This window comes from Peromyscus maniculatus, chromosome 9 (genome assembly GCF_049852395.1).
Source record: "Peromyscus maniculatus bairdii isolate BWxNUB_F1_BW_parent chromosome 9, HU_Pman_BW_mat_3.1, whole genome shotgun sequence".
NCBI lineage: Eukaryota > Metazoa > Chordata > Mammalia > Rodentia > Cricetidae > Peromyscus > Peromyscus maniculatus.
In genome coordinates, this window is record NC_134860.1 from 24,498,872 (window position 1) to 24,523,255 (window position 24,384).

The window sequence follows — 24,384 nt, forward strand, 5'->3', positions numbered from 1 at the left end:
TGCCTCCATAAAAGTCCAGTTGTAGGCAATTCTGTAAGGCATTTTCTTAATTAGTTATTGATGGAGAAAGGCCCAGCCCACTGTGGGTGGTGCCACCCCTGAGCACGTGGTCCTGGGTTCTGTAAGAAAGCAGACTGAGCAAGCCATGGAGATCAAGCCAGTTAAGCAGCACCTCTCCATGACCTCTGCATCAGTTCCTGCCCGATGTGAGTTAGTGCCCTTGCTGCTTTTGATAATGAACTGTGAATGAAATAAACTCTTTCCTCCCCAAGTTGCTTTTGGTCATGGTGTTTCATCACAGCAACAGTAACTAAGACAGGAATATTTAGGCAAGTACTATGACCAACAAGACCATATTCAGTTTCTACTTCCTATTCAGTAAAAAGCAGAACTGTAGTTAAACAAACATCAAACCCAGAATAAAGTATTTCTTTTTAAATATCACTGTACAGATCAACTAATGGTGGTACGTAATACTGAATATGAGAACTAAAATCCAGGCTGGAGAGAAACCTCAGCAGGAAAAGGTACCTACTGTACAGGCTTGGCAATCTGACTTGACCCTAGAACCTACCTAAAAGTCAACAAGACAAACTCCTGAAAATTGTGCTCTCATCTCCAAGTGTGCACTGCGGCACACAGACCTCTATCTACACACCCTGAGCATGAACACACACACAAAACAATAAATAAATGCATTTTTAAGTTAGGGATGGTGGAGTGCCTTAGTTCTAGCTACTCTGAAGGCTGGGGTGGGAGGATTGTATTTTTCAGCTCACAGAATATGCATTTCCCCCCTTGTTTTGGGTTTTTCCAGTCAGGGCTTCTCTGTGTAACAGGCCTGACTGCTATGGATCTCACTCTATAGACCAGGCTGGCCTAGAACACACAGAGATCCACCTACCTCTGCCTTCTGGGTGCTGGGATTAAAGGGGTGTACCACCATCACCCAGCCAGAATATCCAATTTTAAAAAAGTATTCTTGTGTTAAACAGGGTCAAGATGGGGAAATGGGTGAGATGCAGTATTTAAGGAACATTACCTCCCTCATCTAGTAAAACAGAATACTTAGCAGTACTTGTGCTTCATAACATTCCATGAGGATTAAACTACAGCTCTGACAACAGTATCTGCTAAGTGGTGCAAAGCATTAAACAAAGGAATGTCTTTTTACCTCTTTCTCTTTTTTCTTTTTGTCATCTTCTTTCTTTTTCTTACTTTCTGGCATGAGATCATCAAGCCAACTGAGTTCTCTCTTTGTGAAACACAGATCCATGAGCTTACGCACAAAGACTAGGGCAAGAACCTGATGATGGGAGAGACAGAAACATACTACATACATCGAAAAAGAAAAGTAAATGCTTGCTAAAGTCTATACATAATAGGAAATGCTACATTCACTTTGTTTAAAAATTAGTTAACACTTACTAGATCAAAAGAGTTATTTATTTGTATCTTCTAACTGTGTACTCAAAACAAAAACAACATATAGGAATAAAATAAAAAAAGCCATTTTACTTCCTCTCAATAAAGATTTTATAGTATGTAAGTACCCATCATAAAACAGCTCTGCAACTCTTAGATAATGCACTGGAACACCTGATCTCAGGTCTGAGCTTTGGTTTTCCATGAGTTGAGAGGAAAGGGTGTATTTGAACTTGCTATCCTATGACAGCTGTTGTGAATGTGCATGTTTACAGAGGCCAAATGGCTTTCCATTACTGTTGCTTGCTATATTTTATCTTTTACTTGTTTTCCCCTCATTTGAAAAGTAACTGTTAACTTTTTAGTGGACTCTTTACTTTAGTAGAAACCTTCCATCTACTTTGTGTGTTACAAATACTTCCTCCTGGTTCACAACTCTAAAACTCTCCTCTGTTTAAAATGTCTCCCATCACATAAAAACACTTCACAAGACATAAAAACTTACCTTTACCTGTAAGTTTTCCCATCTTCTTTAAAAGGTCTTTTTAACCATAGGGATGGATGGAGATACACAGATACACACACACACACACACACACACACACACGCCATGTGCAAACAGAGTCACAGGAAGAACATGCTGGGATAATTCAGATTGTAGCTATGCAGCTACAGGACAAACACAACAAGCAGCTAGGAAGAGGGACTCCTTGCAGGTTTAAGAAAGTAATCCTGTGCCTTAACCTGATTTCACACTTTTAGTCTCCAGAATTGTATAGTCTACTATACAATTGTTATTTTCCATGATTAACACGACTATTGAGGTAGATACTATCTACTACTTCTGATATGTTCTTATCCAGATATTCAAATACAACTGTTACCAACTGTAGTAAGGTCTTCATTCTTTTTTCATTAGATTCTGACTAAAAGGTTGAAATGTATATAATGATAAATATGCTAATAATTCCTTTTGATGCTAAAGTATCGTTATCTGCTTTATTATGGTATAGAGTGCTAAGAAATAATGCTGAGCATATACACTAGCATTTTAAGCTGATTGTATTTAATCATAAGAAAACACCATAGACCTTTCACAACTTCATTAGATTTTTTGGTGCTGAGATCTAACTAGTGTTTCCTGAGAAAAACATATCTTTTTCTTGGCTTTAGATCACTGTCTGGTCTTTAAATGTTCATGAACCTGTGCCTACCATTCTCAGCTACTTAACCCTCTTGCTTGAGCTACCTGTAAAAATTCATACACAGTATGGTAAGAATCTACTTCCTATAAATCAGGAAGTGACAACTAGGTGGTCCTAGTTCAAACCTGGGCCACCAGCCATTTTTGTAAAGCTCATAAACTAAAAATGGTTTTTATAGACAACTTTTGGAAGAGTTCTAAGAATAAGGTTCATTTGTTTTTTTCCTTCTTTTTTTTTTTTTCAGTGCTAAGAATCAAACTTAGTCTTTACATATTCTAGGCAACACTACTACTGAGTCACACCCCCTAACCTTAGTAATGAATGCAGTATTGACCTTGAACCTGAACTGAGTGAAATGTTCCCTCAATAAAAGAGAATGCCATTCTTTTCATTAGTAGTCCTGCATTAAAAAAAAAAAGTACTATTTCTTTAATTTTACCACTAAGAAATTATAAAAATGCATTTCTTTCTTGTATTATTCAAGTACCTACAGAATATTCTCCTGACCTACAAAGCCTTAAATATTTACTATCTGGCCCTTTACAGTAAAATACTTATTGGCCCTTCTGTTCTAGATGTCCAATGAACTTAAGTCCATTAGAATCTTTTGTGCATCTGTGGCTAAATTCTTTCCTTCTTAAGCTTACATAAATACTTTATTCTCTCATTTCTTTCTATCCCTGACTTGGGAGAGATGGGTCCATGACTGATTTTTGCTGCATTTATTTTGTTTTCTTTGATAATAAAGCCCACATGTGGTGCACATCTTCCTTTGAGTATACAACCCCAGCTGTGCTCAAAGCTTTAGAAACAGATCATTACAATGCTCTTTTCTTCTTTAACTTGACATTTTACATAGGATTTAATTTCCAAATCTATAACGTTACTTTAAAAGCTTCATTTCACATGTGATTTAACTGTAATCAGGAAGTACTGCTCGGCTAGTCCTAACAGTTGAGTTTGAATCTCTTAACATTTTCTGGAGCTAAGTCAATAATTATATTTTATATAGTACCCAGAAAAAGACAAGAACTATCTATTTGCATAATTTTTATGTAAGAAAAGAATGACGATTTAATGAATTATATGGATTGTGTCCTATTAAAATCCTCTATGGATTTCATACATTTTAAACTTCTAGATCTCTAAGTTTCTAGAAAAGACACATTGTAGCATCCCATTTCAAAGCCTAGATGTTTCAGAGTTGCTTTGCTTTATGTATCTGTCTTTCACATTTGTTCTATGGATGTCCTAAGTTCTGGAGTTACATAGCATTACAAAATAGAGCCCTATAGACCAAGGACTAAAATATTAAAAATAAAAAACTCTTGAGAATACCAGAAGAATACCCAGAATGCAAAGTATTAGTTATAGCTAGAAACAGTTCATCTACATTTTTCAATACTTAAAATATTTAAAGGCGGTTATTTCTTTCCTTAAAGTCAATTATAAATTTTTTAAATGTTACCATGAAAATGACAATTACATTATGATTTAGTAACAAAATAAATCCGAAAATTTACCATCATGGGAAAAACTACTGCAGCAGCAGAAGCTTTGATTACCCACAGCAGGACGAGGCAGGTCAGCTGGACAACAGTGAACACGTGCACCTTCCACAGGGGTACATAGCGGAGATAGATCAGGTCCGGCTGGTGCTTGGCAGGCATTCCAAATAGCTTGATACGGTCAAAAAACTACACATGTAATGAAGGGAAAGAAAAGATTTATCAACAAAAACCATTTTTGCTATTTAAGAAATTTTAACTTTTGGGGTTTTGTGTATGTGTTAAAGAAAACTCTAAGTTCTTTGGTATGTTCTTATAATACAGACGAATGTTTTGGGAAAGAATCCCTGAAACGAAAGAGAAAGGGGGAAAAAAAAGATCAAGGCAGCCAGGGCTGGTACTATACACCTGTAATCCTACCACATAGAAGACTGAGGCAGGAGACTACCGTTCAAGCCAGCCTAGGGCTAGCCGTGTCTCAAAAGAGCAAAACGAAATGGACAAAACATTTTACTGTGTATGGTCAAATTCCAAATATACTGAATTTCTTTGGGCTGTTTCCAATACACACAAATACTAACAGTCTTCTGAGGTTTCTCCAAGCTTAACACCACTAAGGGTATGAAGAGAAATCACCAACTCATTCACTGGATACTTCTGAACTTGATTTCCTTATTTATAAACTACAAGTAAAATCAACCTATCCACCTCACAAAACGGTTATAAAAATCAAGTGAGTGTGATAGTATCATTTCTTCACCATGGGAGACATGATTTTTAAAAAAAATGTTGGCTTCAGAACGTGCTGCACGCTACCTGTACACTAGAGTGACTGTGGATGGCATTGTTTTTGTGAGCCATGGGGCTCACTGTGCTAATCTAAACATTTCTACTCATGCCTGTACCAACCTGACCACATTTTAGCAGACTGCTTGCACAAGGCACAGGAAGCGCCGGCTCTGGCTTCCTTACCACACAAGCTCCACTGAGCCCCACTGTCTCAGCATCTGGATACAGAGCAGGAGCTCCTCCTTCCCTCCATCAGTCAGCATTTCAGAACGACAGAAAACAGCCAGTGTGCTAGGTAGGCCTCACTCTGACACACAATTTTGTATACCCTTTCTTTCTCAGAGTGGAAAGTGTTCTCCACTGGAGAGAAAGAAAGGCCTTTCCATTTTGACCCTTTGATCCTCCTTTCACTATACTAGTCTTCCTTGAACAGGTATGTGACTTTTCATTGGGTTTAAGTCAAACCAGGTGAATTAATCATCTCATTCTTTGGAGTAAAAACACACAGTGAGCAATAATCACTCAGTAAATGTGGATTTGACATAACCAGACAGAAAATAATCACAAGTACAACTTCTGTAACTTTTAAATAGTGCCATTATTAAATACTTGCCTGAATTCCTTTCAGTGATGAAACTCCCATATAAAGGAAAACACCATACAGAACTGGCATTGGAATAAACTGTAAATAAAATTACTACAATTAGAACTCATTGTACTGAAATAATTTTAATAATAATAATAAGTATACAGAAACACTGATGAGTAACTATGATGACAGAATTGAAAGGTCTTTTGTGATAAGGATTAGACCAACATTCCTACAGGAAAGAAGAAAACAGGTATATTGTTTATACATTTGAGAGTCAGTTGACCTATAGACTGTTCATAAAGAGTGAACTCAGGCATGAGGAGCAAGGGCCCTTCAGTCGACAGCTTAGTTTAAACCTAGTTAATTTTTGAAACAAATAGCTTTTGGTGCTTCAGCTTCTGTATCAGTTTGCTGTGGGACTACATTTCTTTAAATACAACATTCCACAAAGTAGCTGATACACCATCAGTCACCAAAGTACTAAGTTACTGCTGTCCAGCACCAATGCAGCAGAACGGCATTAACTAATGAAGTCCTGAGAACTTGGAAGGATGGAGATGACAAACCACCCTCCTGGCAGGCCTTTTGTCAGAACTCCTGGCTGTGTGTGTAAAATTCAAAGATCCTTTAAGTAGCTATTATCAATTTAAAACAACAGCAATAATATCAATAACCATGATAAGCTGGCATAAAGAACACTATCTGTGTAGAAGTACACATGTCTGTGTGGATGTGGATGTGAGCTTTGTGATGCCTTCCTCACTATGTTTTTTTTTTTTTTTAAAGACAGGGTCCTTTACCAAATAATCTAGAGCTCACCAATTAGGAAAACCTAGCTGGCCAATAAGCTCAGAAGATATACATGTCTCCATGTGCAGGGTGATGGGATGACAGGCTCCTTACCCATGGGTGCTAGGGATCTGAACCCAGATTTACACCTGTACAATAAGCACTTTACTACCAACTGAGCCACGCCCAGGAACACACTTCTATGAAAGACTACAATTTCTATAACAAAGTGAAATTCAAGACTAGCACTGCTTTACATTTCTGTAAATTTCTTTAGTGGTTGCTTAACAAGAGACAAGGAATCTTCGATTTGCAACTGTATTTAGTTTACAGCAATATGTACACTATCCTCTTTTATATGACATACATGAAAAAACCCTGCCTTTTGCAGTATGTAGCCTTTGGAATGGAAGGCCCCAGTGGAATCCTGATAGGATGCCAGGGACTCCAAAAAGTCCTTGAAGTAGACCTTGAAAATTTCTGTTCTAGGAAAAAAAGAGTCAATATAAACATAAGTGTAAAAAATATAATTATAACAATATTCAAGATTACAATAACTACCAGAATAACTTAACTTACTTACTTTCCTTCCTTCCTGACCTGTGTGTATGCACATGCATGCAGGTGCATGTGCACACAAACACTCGTGTCTCAATATACACGTGGAGGTCAAAGACACGACCATGTGGTTCTGTCTAACGTGGCATCGGCAGTGCTCTTGCTAACTGACCCACCTTCCAGTCCTTTAACTTTGGTGCAGGGACTCATACTGAGCTCAGTCTGACTGGAGATCACTATGTAGTCCAGGCTATCCTCTAACTTACAACAATTAGCCCCACTCCCATCTAACCCCTGTCCAAAAGCTAGGACTACAGACCACCACACTCAAATACTGCCAGAGGAAGTTACACAATCAAGTTGAGGGTCAACAAGCAGCTCCTCAGTAAGTCAGAGCTCTTGCTATGCAAGCCAGACAACCTATGTGTGGTCTCTGGAGACCCATCACAGAACAACAGAAACTGAAGAAAGTTGTTCTCTGACCTTCAAGCTCTCACTACTGCACATGTGCACCTGTATGTACACAAGTGTACACACACACACACACACACACACACACAATCACAAAGTTGAAAAGAACTGTCTCTGAAGAGTTGCTTTTGAAAAGTGAAAAACCAATATGGAGACTAAGTTTAATTTTAGAGTTCTCTGCATGTTCGAGTTGAGTTTTTCTAGTTATGTGCAGCGTTTAATTCATTAGAAATTTAGAAACTATAAGACTTAAGGGGCAACTTCCAAAGAGCTTTAATGGGCCCTCACCCCCAGAAGACTATATAAAATACCTCTCTTGTCTCCAAGTTCCTTTGAAATACACTCAGTACCTATTGATTTCATCGACAGACTGTGGAGTCCCTGTAGGAAGACAATACTACACCCTATTTATTGTTATCTCCTGGTCTAAAGGCACTGCAAACAGTCCAGACACTTGGTACTTAAACGGGCTAGTAAAAAGTCCATGAAACAAGCCCAAGGAATTCCAACAATGAAGAATATCCTTTTAAAGCTAATACACATAAGTCTCTTCTAGTTTATAGTGGTGTCAGCTTTCATTCAGCCATTTTCTTTACAACAAAAATAATCAAAACAGCAAAGACAAATATGGAGCTGGGTTTTACACGGTTAAAAAAAAAGGTTTCAAATTAGATACTATGCTACATAGTTACTTTTTAATGACTATATTCTGTAGAGTGTATATCTGTAAAATATGGATATGAGAAAAATGTGTTTAACAGAATTTCTTATGTGCTTCATTGATAATCTTGTTTTTATTTATTTTTTAGTGTTTATTTACCATTTTTATTTATTAAGAAAAAACTTATTAAATTCACTAACAGCACTTTAAAGAAACCAAAGAATTTTTCTTCTATTGTTTCCAATTACTTCCTGTGCTATGTTCTAACTACATGTTGATTAACTTGTTTCAACTGCAGGCTGTAACTGATGGATCTACCGGCTATAATTCATTAATCTACATGCTTATCATATGAAAAACACTGCCAAATTGTATTTCTAAACTTGAATGGATTTTAAATTACAGGGGGAAGAGGATTTTATATATTGCACACATATTTCAATGTTTCATTTCTATATAATTAAATACAAATGTTAAGTGAGATTTTAGAATGCTACCACAAAGGATTTTACCTTTAGTACTGAAGTCATGAACACAGAGAGGCCCATCAGGATAAAAATCATCAGCCCTGTAACTCGTTGTTCTCGAATCCCCAGAAACTTGGGCTGTTCCCCTGGAGCAGAACATTCAGACTCTACTTTTAAGCTGTTAACATGACTTATAGACAATACTGTCGCAGCCACAAACCAAGGCAGGCCCATGATAGAGCAGACTCCCAACATGACACCAACCATGAGCAAGTCAAGGTGATAGCCAGCTCCTTTCTGAAGAAGGAAAAGAACACTAGTAAATCCAGATTGTTCCTTTATATTAAAATTCCAAATTAATTATAAAGAAGGAAGAAACTAATTTTTATCTTGTATTTTTAAATGTTCTTGTTATTAAAGAAAATGCCCCAAGCCCTTAAAGAAGTCTGAGAATTACCTTGAGTTTGTGTTCTTTTCTGTTGATGATTACAGCTGTAATCTGTTGATCCATAAAGATGAGAATGGTACAAAGGAGAGCTGGAACAGCTGCAATTAGCAATGTCCACCAAGGGTTATCTCCCAAAGGGCTTATGATCCAGCCCCTACTTGGATCAGTAGGCTATTAAAGTTTAAACATAAAGAGAAAAGTTTCATTCCTCGATTGTCCTAAAATTCCACCGCACATAATGGATGCACTCCATCAAATGCCAAGGGACAGAGGAAAAGGCTGAGTTAGGACGTGGAGTGAACTGTTTGCAGACAAAGCCCAGAAACTTCATCCTGTGCACACGAGCATGCCTTTGTCATGCCCTTGTCATGGGACTTGCCCACTACAGCGGTAGCTAACCCTCTTCTTCAACTCAAGACCATCTTGTAACTTAACACACAAAGTAAGACCAAAGGGACATGTCCAGTTTGGACTTCGGAAACCCTAAAGCTTCCTTAACTCCTTGAAGTCCTGAGATGACTGTGCTGCTAAATAAGCTTTCTGGAACGGAAGCTACAAAACAAAAGCAGGGAAGAGAAAGACCACCACTCCAATTGTTTCAGCTGAGTCTCCAGGTCAGTAAATGGAGCTAAACTGTCCCCACCAAACCACTAGATGACTAGACATGTGAAGAGTGTGAGACCTACTGACCAGATCACATTCCACCTGGGCAAGCCCAACTGCCAAAGGATTATAAACAGAGGTTTACTGTTTAGAGACTGGTGGTTTGGGGGTAGGGTTTTTGTTTGTTTCAATTTATTTATTATGGAGAAAGAAGGTATTGCTAAGTCATGTCACTATGTAGTCCAGGCCAGCCTCAAATTCACAAGCATACTGCTTCAACATCCTCAGTTTCGGATTACAGGCAGGTACGACAGTGCCCATCCTAGAGACTGGGTTTTGATGAGGGTTGGCATGCAGACACAGGACAAGTAAAAAAGAATGACATTTTACCATGGACCTACATACACCATACATGGTGAAATAAATCTCCCTCGTATGAATTCTTAAAGTACCTTGGGTTAGAATCTTGAAACTAGTAGTCACAGCAAGGTTGGTACTGAGTCAGAACTGGCAAAAAACAACTAATGACAAAAATCTGGCACCTTATCAGATTCAAACACATTTCAACGATGTAACATGAAATTAATTTTTAGATCAAACACTGTAAACATGAATTAGAGAGTTTAGTACTCTGGAGGATAGCAAGTACTGAAATTTAAATTTATATTTGTCAATGCAAAGGAAAATTGAGGACTGCAGTTCACAAGAGCTCTTGTCTAATAAGTACAAGATCCTGGGTTCAAGTCGCTTCCTCACTAAGTAGTTTGGTATTTCCAGGAAAAAAAAATAGCCACTTGCTTCAATACTTACCTCAAACTTTTCAGGAACATGAAGTTTAGGAGACGGAATTCCTACAAAGTAGTCAATTGCAACCATTATTACTATTGTGAGAAATACAGCAAAGTCACTGATTGTTGATCGTACCTACAATAGAGAGATTACGTTAACATAAACATAGAATTACTTCCTGTACTTTGTAAATAATTCATGTCTTTCTCATAAAATATGTCCCCAATGCATGGAGGAGAATTTTAATAATAGTGTTACATATGTATACTTCCACTTAATCACCCAAACGTAAGAAAAAAGTCACAACTAACCTCCACATTCTCACAGTATTATCTTCCTTCTGTGTGCTCAGATATGCAATACATGTATAGTTTTGTTTTGGTTTTGGTTTTGAAGACAGGGTTTCTCTGTGTAAAAGTCCTGACTGTCCTAGAACTCACTCTGTAGACCAGGATGGCCTTGAACTCACAGAGATCTGTCTGTGTCTGCCTCCCAAGTGATGGGATTTAAGGAGTGCACCACCACCACCTAGATGATATATTTTTTACTAAAAGGAATTTCTTTTAAAATACTTAGCATAGAACATTAACTTTAAATAATACATTGTTGCTTTGAAATAAATGAAAGGAAATGAAAACTAACATACATATTACCAAAATTCAACTCAGTTACCTTGGTAGGAAAATAACGCTTGGTTTTAAACTGCTTGAGGAATGAAGACAGAAAGAACGTCGTGAAAAACAGGACGACACACCAGAAGAGCACATCGGGAACGTAGGGCCCATGAGGACCACAGGCTGATCCCACAAACATACCGTGGAAGGACTTACATTCCTGGAAGGGTGGTAGAGGGAAGAAGATGGAGATTTTTCAAGTATCCAATAAAGTACTCATGAACATGGTTGAATATAAGACGTCGATTTTATGCTCTACTCAGAAAGCTAATGCTAAGCTAACCACACATCATCAATTAGAGATTATGATATTCCTATCAAAATCACCACAATAGAGTATTTCACCAAGATTCCCCATTCTTTCAACTGCATGATCCCTTTAGAGAAAGGCTCACAATGAGTGCTAACTGTGAAAAGTTTCTTCTGCATCCCTGTAGGCCACAACTGCACTGTCTGGCAGGTGGTTTAAATATAAGCAGCAGACAGAAAATCACTACTAAGGTCTTTATAGACAGTGAATGGAGCATGGATAGAGCACTGCCTTATAAGACCACTGGAGCTGGGCATAGTGGCATGTAATCCTTATCTCTCTCGAGGTGAGGCCAAAGGACCAGGAATTCAAGGCTAGCCTCTGCTATTTATAATTAGATGGCAGCCTGAGATAAATGAGACTTTAGCACTCACATTCCCCTAGGAAAAAAAACAGGAAAATTTAAAGGTAACCAATTTAGCTCTGATTTGACACGTGGGATTAAAACATAGTCTTTTATAAGCAGCAAAGTGGTAATGAAAAGTTTAGTGAAAACACCACATCTGGTCTGGAGCTATAGCTATAGCTCAGCAGTAAAGCTCTTGCCTAGTATGTGTGAGGTCCTAGGTCTAGGGCAGTGGTTCTCAGGGGCCGCACATCATATCCTGCATATCAGATGTTAATATTATGGCTCATTAACAATAGCAACATTACAGTTATGAAGTAGCAATGAAATAATTTACGGTTGTGGTCACTACAACATGAGGAACTATATTAAAGGACCACAGCATCAGGGAGGTTGAGAAGCACTGGTCTGAGGCTTTAGACAACAGAGGCAACAGAGATGGCTCAGAGGTTAAGAGCACATTTGCTACTCTTGCAGAAGAACTGAGCTCAGTTTCTAGCACTCATGTTGGGTGCCCACAACTGCCTGAAACTCCAGCTCCAAGGGATCTGATACCTTCTTCTGGCCTTTGTGAGTAAGTGCACTCATGTATACACCCACACAGGTGTACATAAATTAAAAATGACAATTAGGACAGAAACAGAACAACATATTTTGAAAACAATCTACATATTCATAAAGACAGCTGGACATGAAAGCTCACATCTTGAATCCCAGAACAGGAGAGGATGAGATGGGAAGACTGCTGCAAACCCTAAGCCAATTATCAGCTACAGTGTGAAACCACCTCTAAAACAAAACAGGAAGAGAGGAAAGCCAGCTTCCCATGGGCCTCAAATAGTCCTCAATCCTACTATACTTACGGATACAGTGAGGTTTCCCCAGAAAATACTGTCTGCCGTCACATTCTTTCTCTTCCACAGTTCTATAGTTTCATTGCTAGGGTTAGATGGCTCTGCACATACACATCTAAGAAATCAGAACAAGATACATTTTTAAGAATCCTACATTTTATTTTTGTTTTTCTAAATCAATTGCACAAAGTTGTAGCTTTTAACATCTCAGCATTTCTTCCATGTAGCAAGCATGGGGAGTAGGAAGTAAAACAGGAAACAGAAGCAGGGAATCCAAAGTCTGAGGGCATCCAAAGTCTGAAGCCCTGGGATGTTTTATAGGGTATTCCATACCAGCTGGAGCTATGTAGCAAAACCTTGTCTTAAAAAAACAAAACAAAACAAAAAAACAATGTGGGGGGGGGGGGCGAAGGAGCTACTTCAGGAGCAGTGGAGAGAGGAGGAAAAAAGAGGGGGAGAAGAGAAAGTGAGTATGCATTAGAAACAAACAAACAGCCAAATGGAGTAATGTTTGTGTGACATCAGTACAACTAATGTAAATGTCAATGACACATTTACTTAATAACACTGGTTGGATATAATGTTTGGGAAGGATGAAAAGACACCACCATGTTTATAGTAAGACTGTTTACTACTAAAGCTTATTAACTGCTGTCTCTTGATACTCCAACAACACATAAACATTCCAAATAAAACCCACAGCACCACTGCCCTACTCATGCTTATTGTTTATTATCTTAAAACTCATTCTTAGCATGAGTGGTAGCACAGACTACAATCCCAGAACTCTGGTGGTAGAGGAAAGAGGAACAGGAATTCAAGGTCATCCTTTGCTAGTAAGGCAACCTAAACAGAAGAAAAGGAACTTTTTCCCCCTGTGGTGCTAGGAATGGAAGCCAGAGCCTTGGCATGATAGGCTATCATTGCCTACACTCTCAGCTTAAAGACTCACTCTTAAATAAAAGAGCTTTTCATGGGATGAAATAGGAGATGCTTAAGATCAGAGGTTCAGTCCATATCTAGAACTATTTCAACTACCAACTTGTAAATGTGAAAACATCATGCATTTAAAAGCAAAGAAGATACAAAGATGCTACAGATAACACTGGGCATCGAAGTGTCTAGTATTTTTAAGTAGCTCAGCATCACAGTCATTTCAGACCCCTTCCTGCTTTGTCCATCAAGCTAAGACTGCAAAAAAGGTAACCAGGTAATTAAAAACTGGATTGAGAAAAGAGAAGAGGATACGGGTCTGTGGTTTAGGGCCAAGAAAGATGGCCTATTTGTTTTTTGTTGTTTATTTTGGATTTGTTTGTCTCTTGTAGCCCAGCCCTCAATCAAATTTACTCAAGGCTGACCTTGAGCTCCTGATCTTCTTGACTTTACCTTCTAAGTGCTAGGTTTACTGGCATGAGCCACCACACCCAGATTGCCTTTTATGTTTTAAATGCTATACACTTATTTATTATGGGGAAACAGGGCAGGTCACAATTCTGTAGAGGTGAAAGGACAACTTTTAGGAGATTGAACTCAAGTGTAAGTATTGGCAGCAAGCACAGTACATCCACTAAACCATCTCTCTAGCATACTTTCTGTGCTCTAGGGATTATATTTTTCCTTATAGGTAAATGAAGTGGAGTACCACATTTGCGTCACACACAACTGCTAGAGAGCAAAGAGGACATCCTAGACATATCTGACTTTAACAGCACTTGACTTTTATTTTGTATTTCTGCAACTTTTCTTAAAATGTTTATTTTTATTTTATGCACTTTGATGTTTGGTATACATGGATATTTGTGTGAGGGTGTCAGATACCCTAGAACTGGAGTTACAGACAGTTATGATTTGCCATGTGGCTGCTGGGAATTGAACTGGGTCCTCTGGGAAAACAGCCAGTGCTCTTAACCACTGAGCCATCTCCACAACCCCAATGTCTAAAACTTTTTATAACCACTATACATGACTTTTCAAGTCTTTAAAGTTTAAAATTTTTATTTCCCACTCAATTGGAGAGAATTCATTCTGGCACTATACACCTAGTCAACAACTTTCAGCTAATGAGGTCATGGACCCTCAAGGTGATCCTGCCACTTTGCTAAACCAGTACAATTGCAAGCTACATTCTAAAAAACTGGTTTGTTTTTGTTTTGTTTGTTTGTTTTTTTGTTTTTCGAGTTAAGGTTTCTTCCGTGAAACAGTCCTGGCTATCCTGGGACTCACTCTGTAGACCAGGCTGGCCTCAAATTCAAGAGATCTGCCTACCTCTGCCTCCCAAGTGCTGTGATTAAAGATGTACCACTACCACTGCCCAGCCACAGTCCCCCTCACCAAAGAAGCTTCTTTTTGCAGCAGAGACCATTACAAAGAGTCATAATGGGTTAAAATGCAAAGAACAACTGACTGTGGAATACCCATCCCCAACTGATATATCTACAACAACCTGTACACCTAATATTACAAAAGAAGGAGTAGAAAGACTATAAAACTCAGAGGACCAGGACATCCTACCTTCCGTATAAGACAGCAAAGTTGTACCCATGAAATCTTAATAAACAGTTACTTAAACAGGACCTACACAATGACATTAGTAGACATTCCACTGGGGATGAAGAGCCACTGACTATCAATGGCTGCTGAGACAGGGAGAATCAGTCTTCTCCAGGGACAAGTACCCTGATACATTATCAAAGTGGTCAGCCTTAAGTACATACATATTCAAGCAATGGGGTCAGTAGTTTATATTTATATACACATAAGTATCTGTCTGTGTTGTATGATATTTGTACACCGTTTAAAGATATATTGCTGTGGTTGGTTTAATAAAGAGCTGAGTGGCCAATAGCTAGGCAAGAGATAGAGGTGGGACTTTCGGGAAGAGAGGGAGAAAGAGGAGCTGAATCTCGCATACTGCGGGAGAAGCTAGGAGACACTGACAGGAAACAGGAGGTACAAAATGGAAGAATGTAGATTAATATAAAAGGGTTAATTTAAGTTATGAGAGCCAGTTAGGAATAAACCTAAGCTATAGGCCAGGTTTTCATAATCAATAAAAGTCTCTGTATCATTATTTGTGAGCTGGCGGCCCAAAGAAAAATCCAACTACATGTCTGTATGTTTGTGTGTGTGTATGTATGTGTGTGTAACAATAATAGTTATAAAGATATGATTTTGAGAGGGGAAGGAACATGGAAAGAGTTTTAAGGGGAAAGGGTAGGGAAGAAATGATGTTAATACAGTACTCATGTATGAAATTCTCAAAACTAACAACAAAAAAAATTAATTGAGAAGGCAGAATTCAAGGCCAACCAGATCTACACAGCTAGTTCAAGATAAGCCAGGAATATATATTGAATTCTTGTCCTTTAAAAAAAAAAATCAAAGTAGGCCCGTCCCGGCTGGTCGAGAGACAGCCGGGACTGGCCTACTCTGGTGATGGGATGGCCAAACACCCTGATAGTTGTGCCATAAGCCCCATCCAAGGACTGAGGAATCTGGATGCAGACATCCACGGCTGGGCCTCTGGTGGAGCGCTGGGAGTCTAATTGGTGAGAAAGAGGAGGGTTTATGTGAGCAAGAATTGTTGAGACCAAGGTTGGATAAAGCGCGTGGACAGATGACCAAATGAATGGAAACACATGAACTATGAACCAAAGGCTGAGGGACCCCCAACTGGATCAGGCCCTCTGAATGGGTGAGGCAGTCGATTGGCTTGATCTGTTTTGGAGGCATCTAGGCAGTGGTACCAGGTCCTGGGCTCGTTGCATGAGTTGGCTGTTTGAAGCCTGGGACTTATGCAGGGACGCCTGGCTCAATCTGGGAGGAGGGGACTGGACCTGCCTGGACAGGATCTATCGGTTCGATCCCAGTCCTCAGGGGAGACCTTGATCTGGAGGAAGTGGGAATAGGGGATGTGCTGGGGGGAAGAGGAGGGGAGCGGGAGGGGAGAGAACGAGGGAATCTGTGGCTATTATGTGGAACTGAATAGTATTGTAAAATAAAAAAAAATAAAATGTAAAAAAAAAAATTCAATGGCCTATGTAGAACAAAAAAATCAGATGAATGGCTGGAGATGTTCAGTTATAGAGCTTTTCTATTGTGGTAGTTTGAATGTAATTGGCCCCCTTAAGTCCATAAGGAGTGACAATATTTGGAGGTGTAGCTTTGTTGGAGAAAGTATGGCTTTGTTGGAAGAAGTGTGTCACTGTGGGAGTGGGCTTTGTGGTCTCATATATGCTCAAGATATGCCCAGTAACACAGTTCACTTCCTGTTGCCTGCAGATCAAGATGTAGAACTCTCAGCTCCTTTTCCAGCACCATGTCTACCGGCATGCCACCATGCTCACCATGATGATAATAGAATAAACCTCTGAAACTATAAGCCACCCCAATTAAATGTTTTCCTTTATAAGAATTGCCATGGTCATGGTATCTCTCCACTGTAATAGAAACTCTAAGGTAGAAATTGGTACCAGGGACTGGGGTATTGCTGTGATAGGCCTGACCCTGTTTTTGTTTGGAGGAACTTGGACTTTGGGACACTGGGTTAGGAAAGTGGTGGAATGCTTTAAGTGCTGCCATACTAGTAGGAGCATGGAAGATGATGATGCTCAGGGTCACTTGAACTATGGGGCCTAACTCAAGAGGTTTCATAGGAGAAAATTTTAGTATGTTGCCTAGAGATCATTCTTGTGATATTTTGGTGAAGAATGTGGCTGCATTTTGCCCTTGTTTGAAAAGTCTGCCTGAGGCTAACATGAAGAGTTTTAGATTAATTCCATCAGCAGAGGAAATCTCAAAACAGCCTAGCACAGACTCTATTAGGTGGTTACTAGTGTTCATGCTTATAAAGATTTATAATGAAAAGGAGCAAGCTGAGAAAGGAAAAATACAAAATATACAATCTGAGGAGAAAAGGGACATCAGGAAGTGGAATAGAGTTAAATCCTGTGTTCAAGAAGATAAATAGATTAAGAAATGGAATAAAGGGAGTAGTGATCCTGAGGCAAGATTCCACCAGCTAAGCCTCCAACTTGTGAAATGGGATTAAAGAAAACCTCAGAGTTGGGAGTGGTGGTGCATGACTTTAATGCCAGCACTTCAGAAGCAGTGGCAGGGGGATCTTTGAGTTTGAGACCAGCCTGGTTTACAGATCAAAAACAAAATGATGGTGAAGATGTAGTTGAAGGAGAGGGCCATGTTTCAGCCCCAGCAAGCAGCAGAACTTGGCAGTTTTAGCCATGTGGTTCTGGCTTTAGAGTCAAGGATAGAAGAAAGGGTTTGTGGAATCTTCCTCTGTGACTAAAGAAAGCAGTTGAGGCCAGGTATGTATCAGGGATGTCCATTAATATAGGCCTAGAAAGGCCAGTGCTGAAGCAGTGAAGGAGAAACCTGGTTTGCCTTGGCAAACCCAAGATGTTGGCTATGCTAGAGCTGTGGGATATCTGTCAAGGAGAGCTACTAACAGGGAGTGGAACCAGCTCAAGGAAAAGAAGTGTGCTGTGGTCAACAAATATGAATGGAGTTGGAGATCTGAAGAGCATTTTGACATCAGACATGGAGATATAGAATGTGCCCAGCTGGTTTTTGGTTTTGCTTTCATCCAGCATTTCCTCACTATGCTCCCTTCTCTACATTTTGGAATGGTGATGTATATCCTGTGCCATTGTATGTTGTAAGTAAGTGATCTGCTTTTTGATTTGGATTTTATAGGGGATTAGAGTTAAGAGATTACATGAATCTCAGAAGAGATTTTGAACTTTAGACTTTTAAATGAGTTTGAGACTGTGATAGATTATGAGGACTTTTAAAGTTGGACTAAACCCATTTTGCATACTGTTACAAGCTTATGGGAGCAAGGGGGTGGAATGTGGTAATCTGAACATAACTGGTCCCATAAGTTCAGAGGGAGTGGCAATGTTAGGAGGTGTGGCTTTGTTGGAGTAGGCACGGCCTTATTGGAGGAAGTGTGTCAATGTGGGGGTGGGCTTTGAGGTCTCCTATTATACCCAATGACACAGTTCACTTCCATTGACTATGAATCAAGATATAGAACTTTCAGCTTCTTCTCCAGCACCATATCTACCTGCATGACACCATGTTTCTTGCCATGACAATAATGGAATAAACCTCTGAAACTGTAAGCTAGCCAATTAAATGTTCTCCTTTATAAGAGTTGCCATGGCCATGGTGCTTCTTTACAGCAATAGAAACCTTAAGACACCTACCATGCACAAAGCTCTGAGTTCCATCTCCAGTATAACAAAAACGTACTAATGAAATACCTTTCTTAACAAGAGTATACTATATGTAAGAATGAGAGGTACATTTGTTGAACATTCTATACTTTAAAAATGCAATTATATAAAATGCAAGGAATACATAAATACATAAAAAATACAAAACTTAAAAAATAAATAAAAATATATCCTACACCCGAGTGGTTAAAGAATACAGGAATATACATAAAACATAGATTGCCAATTGTGATGGTTAATCTCGACTGTCAACTCGACTGCATCTGGGATCAACTAAACACAAGCTGCTGGGCACTCCAGTGAGGGATTTTCTTGATCAGATTATTTGAAGCAGGAAGACCCATCCTAAATATGGGCAGTACCTTCTGGTGGTAGTTGAGATAAAGACACAAGAAAAAAATAAAGCTTTGTTTTCTGCCTGCTTGCCCTCACTCCACTGGCATCTATCCTGTCACTGAGGTGGTTCTTCACTGATATCAGAACCAATTTCTCTGGGAATCAAAAATACAAAGAGCAGCAACTCTGGTGGGATCCTCCAGGACTCCAGTGCCAGAGTGGGCCTGCTGAGAGTTAGAGTCTTGGTCAGGACAACTAATAGATTCTCAACCTCTCCAATGTAAGACAGCCACTGTTGGATTACCTGGAATACATCCTATAAGCCAAGCTAATAATCATCCTCTCCCCCTCACCCCATACACACATATTTTTTCACTCTATCAGCTCTGTTTCTTTAGAGAACCCTGACTGATACACTAGTAAGATTTAAATTTGCCAATCCAACTCAAACAGAAGACCACATACTTCAGTTACTTTAAGTTATTTCAGTTTCATGTATTAGTTTCATTTCCTATTGCTGTGATAAAATGCAACCCTGACAAATGCAGCATAGGGGAAGAAGGGTTCATTTGATCTCAGTCTGGGTCCATCAACTACAGGGATGTCATAGCGGCAGTAGCTTCAAGTAGCTAGTCACATTGCATCCATAGCCAAGAAGCAGAGAAGAACAAATTAATATATACATGCTAGTTCTCAGCTCGCTTCCAGGATCCCCTACCTAGAGAATGGTACTACCCATAGTGGGTGGGTCTTCCTGACTCAATTAATAAAATCTTCTACAGACAAGCTCATAAAGACAACCATATCTTGACAATCTCTCAATGAGATTCTTCTCCCAGGTAATTCTGGATTGTGTCAAGTTGATTACTTAAACCAATCATTATATCAGTAAACAAAAATGAATAAACTTCATCAATTATAATTCTACCCATGAATGCTTTGGCAAAATTTCATCTGAAACAAATGTCAACTGCGCTATGGCTTATATGGTAAATACTAGATACAGTGAATACTGTACTGCAAAAATTCCATTTTCTTTCTTTTTACTAAGTAGCCCAGGCAGACCTTTAATTTGTGATACTTTCTACTGCCTCAGTCTCCTGAGTGATGGAATTAAAAGTGTGTACTACCATGCCAAGCTCTTAGGAAAAAAAAATTCATTAGAAAAATATGCTCTGATATCTTAGAAAAAATATATTTTAACATAAGGAAGCAATAGAAGCACTTACGTGTAACTGGTCAGTTCATCCAAGTTGTTGTGCATATTAAATGCATATATTTTTCCTAAATGAAAGAGTTTCTCTAAGGCTTCATAGATGAATATGATACAAATGAGAGCCGCAAAAGCTTCTTCTGTGAACCGAGTAATGTAACACACAAGGCTGCTTGCATCAGTTGCAACCAATACAATGCACAAGAAAGAAGTCCACAGACCAATACTGGTTCTTAATGATAGATAGGAAAGGTGATAATCTCTGTTTAGAAATATAAATGGAGACATGATCACCACATACATATAGAATAGTATTTGCATCTAAAGTTTTTCATAACAAGCAGTAAGAACACAAGCAACATAGGATTCCTTTAAAAATAACAATTACCAAATGGCCAAAATAATGATTAGATGAAGCTCTGTGTTTTTCTGCTTCAACTGGAGACTTGGTTACTATATTAAAGATTTACAGTGAAAATATGCTAGGCAATAAAAGGATAAAGCCTTTGTATCTTACATTAGCAATCAGCTCTATCAAACAAATGACAGGTTAAAAGCAACTGACTGACTTTCTAAAGATGAAGAATCCATACATATCAGTAAGGTAAACAAACTCACTACCCCCAATATCTTGCCGCCACTACTCATTCTTCACCCACCACTATCCCTTAAAAAAAAAAATGGTTTCTTATTTTTAACTTCAAATAAGAGATACTTTAAGTCATTTCATTCCATACTAGTTAGTGGAGCATGCCAAATCAGAATTAGAACCAGCTTAGCCAATGAGCAGAAAATCAGAGCAAGAGAATTACAACAATCAAATAGTCAAATGACTACATTGTTTCAGGCTAAAATATTCAACTGCACATATAGAGAATGGTATTATTAATGCTGAATTTGAAGTCTATTAGCTACAGTATTCCCATGCCATGAATAGCCTAGCCATAGATACTAACTGCACTCTGATAGCTTTGAGCCCTTATCTCTTTACACAAGATTGCCTGGCAAAGCCAGCCTGGGCTTTCAAGATCTATTTCACTCTGTCCTATGTAAGATCTACATTTCCCCTAACAAATAGTTCATATAAACATCTTACTGGTTTAATTTTGGTAGCACTAAGGATTTTTATTACTCATCAAATGATTTGCTTATCAATACTCAAATTCATTAAATGAGCATTGATAGGCAATCTTATTTTTCCTTATTTCTACATTACTGAGAAGAAGTGGTAGCAGAAGCTTTGGCAGGACAACCACATAAAAATACCCAAAGATACTGAAAATACACACACTGCTAACAAAGCTAAGTGTAGTTCATAAACAGTACACTATAACATATAATTGACAGGTATACAAATACAAGGGATGCGAATTGCTACTTACCTACAGAATTTAAATAAAATTTTTTCAAACACTAGGACTGGACCTGTGCTCCCCAGTATTGTTAGAGGTTGCCCCGCAAACAATGAATAGGCAATCCCAGTTAATGATGCTCCAAAAAGAGACTCTATTGCACTCTGTTTAAGGAAAAAATGAATAAAAGCAACACATCAAAAAATTATCTCTAACCTACTACAGCATCTGGAAAACATATATACTTGCCAAGTAGGTACAAACGTATCAAGTACATCAGAAAAACTGCTTTGTTTCTGCATATTCAATTGAACTTTTGGCAATCATCTTCAATTTAATACTCAATATCCTAAGATACAAGGCACAAAGGGAAACACACGGGGCTTCAACTTCATCTGTGGTGTTTTATTTCTAAGCCTATTCAAGCAGAAAAGTATATGTGTTATTTTTACTACTCTTATATGACTAACAGAAGTATTTTTTCATTCTAAAAATAAAATGCACATTAAATACCCAATAATTAAAAGAGAATCTCCAAATAGGCAAACGTGTGACCCTCTCTCAAGTTTTCTTAAAAAAGAAAAAAAAAAGACAGCAACTTTCCATGTTATTTCTTGAAAATTAATCTAAAATGACAATCTCAATTAATTTACTTTAAAATGGTATAGGTAACATAAACAAGGTGGGAGGACTCTGTAAAAGGTACACAAAAACAATAAATGAGTAAGTATTTTATCATCAAAGCTCAGCAAAATGCGAACACTGGGAAAATGTAAGCCTCGGAGGAGTTCTCAGTAAGATGCAGTACAGTTTTGTTTTGCTATCAGCATCACAGCCGAGCTAATGAGGTTAGACGGTGAAGCAAGGACAAGGCTATGCCACTAGACAAAGGGCAGGACCAGCGAGAAAGGAAAAGGACTGGCCATTCTTAGGCATCACGGCCAACCGGGGTGTGCCATCCAGAAAGGAGAAAGCCCAGAATTGGGGGAGGCAAGACAAGAAGTTGTAAGAAACAAACTCTTGAAACAAGAGACAGCAGGCAAGGACAGGGCCGCCCTGCAAGCCTGGCTAGTGCCTCAAATGCAGCCGTGCAGCAACTGGGCAGTCTAAGAGCCCTCATTTTAAATGGGGGTGATGATAATTAGGAGGACCCCACTAGTGTTTATGAATGGAACCTACAAACCCTGTCTGTTACCTAGGGCCTATCACACAAAGGTAGCATTTCTTGCCATCAACTCTAACAGCATCTTCCAAAACAGAATCATAAATAACCAAATAAAATATAATTGAACTAATAGCAACATGAAAAAACAAGCATCCATATTAATAACATACAATTATCATAAAGAACAAATTTGTTTTCTCTCTGAAATAGGGCTTCACTACGATACACTCGCACACTATCACCAGCTCCTTAATTATACTAAAATATGTACATTTTAAAACTGAATTTAGAATGAGCTTGAGTAAAAGGTGAAAATGCGTAAGTGAAATTCGGGGGGGGGGAGCACAAACCTGAAAAGAGGGACACCACAAAATTCCAATGGAGCACGTGAACACAAAGTAGAGGTCTCTCCCCAAGCTGTAGGTTACAAACGTGGCAACTGCCACCAGAAACTCCACCTTCACCACTCCAACACTTATAGCCATATAAGGCCCCCAAATTACCTTTCACTGATACGGAAATGCTCTCCATCCATACTCTCCATCCTAAGGGTCTGATTGTCTGGACCACTGTACTCCTTCCATTCTATAAATCAGCTAAGTTTCCACCTTTCACCTTTCCTTCCCTTCCCATAATTAAAGCTCAATTTCACCCTCGTTGGCATATGAATGGTCTCCAATCTTTATATTTCATCCTGCTGCTCTATGGCTTTTGAACACAAGCTCCTAAAATGTCTATTTCAATAAAGCCAATGGAAACAAACACCTCATCTTCATCCTGGTTCCTCTCTTTCTGTCACTCAACTCCTCAGCTCTCCTTTCTCACTTAAACAGCCCAGGAAACACAAGCTACCATTTCCTCTCTGGCTAGGTGACCTCTTCTCTCTTCCTACTCCAGTGCCAAACACACTAACTCAGGTACAAGGTGTCAAAGGGCAGAAGGAGAGACAGGCAGTGATAGTCCATGAGCCAAGCAGCAATATTTCCAAAAGGTAATAGCTAAACCACATGTCAACAGTGCCCAGCAGAGTTACACGTACTATTTTTGACAGCATAGCAACTAAAAACATGTATGAACAATGATTAAAGGAAAAGGTAAAAAGAAATCTAAGTAGTAAAAAATAAATTCAGAATTAGAAATTTTCAGTTATTTAAAAAAAGATATGCCTTTATAATTGAATTGTCACCACTTAGATTTAAGTCATTGTTTTAACCTTTTATCTGTAAAAATATAAAATTTCTTTCAAGAGTAAATATTACTAAAACAAACTTCAGAAATCAAGAATTATGAATCACGTCACTTAGATGCCATTAAAATATATTTGTACCCCCCATAAAATGCCATTCAAGATTTTATGAAGCACCAGTTCCTAGCACAGTATTGGCAAGTACATTAAACAGGACTCTACATTCACATGGAAAAAGGGAGGCAGCACCCAATTACAATTAAAAGCTTTGGTGACTTAAACACAGATTAAATAGAGAAATGAAAATAAACATAACTTCAAAATTCCACCCTCCCTACAGCTACGTTTGCTGTTTCAAATGGTCTCAGTTCAGTCACCAGCTGGGG

At 38.6% G+C, this 24,384-nt stretch overlaps 1 protein-coding gene across 8 annotated transcripts in view; it reads right to left on the reverse strand.

Moving 5' to 3' along the window:
• Slc4a7 (solute carrier family 4 member 7) overlaps positions 1–24,384 on the reverse strand; it is a 94,164-nt gene that overhangs the window by 9,107 nt on the left and 60,673 nt on the right. For all 8 annotated transcript variants that reach the window (XM_076544478.1, XM_076544477.1, XM_076544476.1 and 5 more), the window contains 10 exons: positions 21,678–21,811; positions 20,312–20,557; positions 12,499–12,604; positions 10,978–11,139; positions 10,327–10,440; positions 8,923–9,084; positions 8,511–8,762; positions 5,541–5,609; positions 4,154–4,327; positions 1,175–1,306 (listed from right to left, as the gene is read on the reverse strand). In XM_076544478.1, coding sequence (XP_076400593.1) covers positions 1,175–1,306; positions 4,154–4,327; positions 5,541–5,609; positions 8,511–8,762; positions 8,923–9,084; positions 10,327–10,440; positions 10,978–11,139; positions 12,499–12,604; positions 20,312–20,557; positions 21,678–21,811 — 1,551 coding nt within the window. The remainder of the gene's footprint in view (positions 1–1,174; positions 1,307–4,153; positions 4,328–5,540; positions 5,610–8,510; positions 8,763–8,922; positions 9,085–10,326; positions 10,441–10,977; positions 11,140–12,498; positions 12,605–20,311; positions 20,558–21,677; positions 21,812–24,384) is intronic.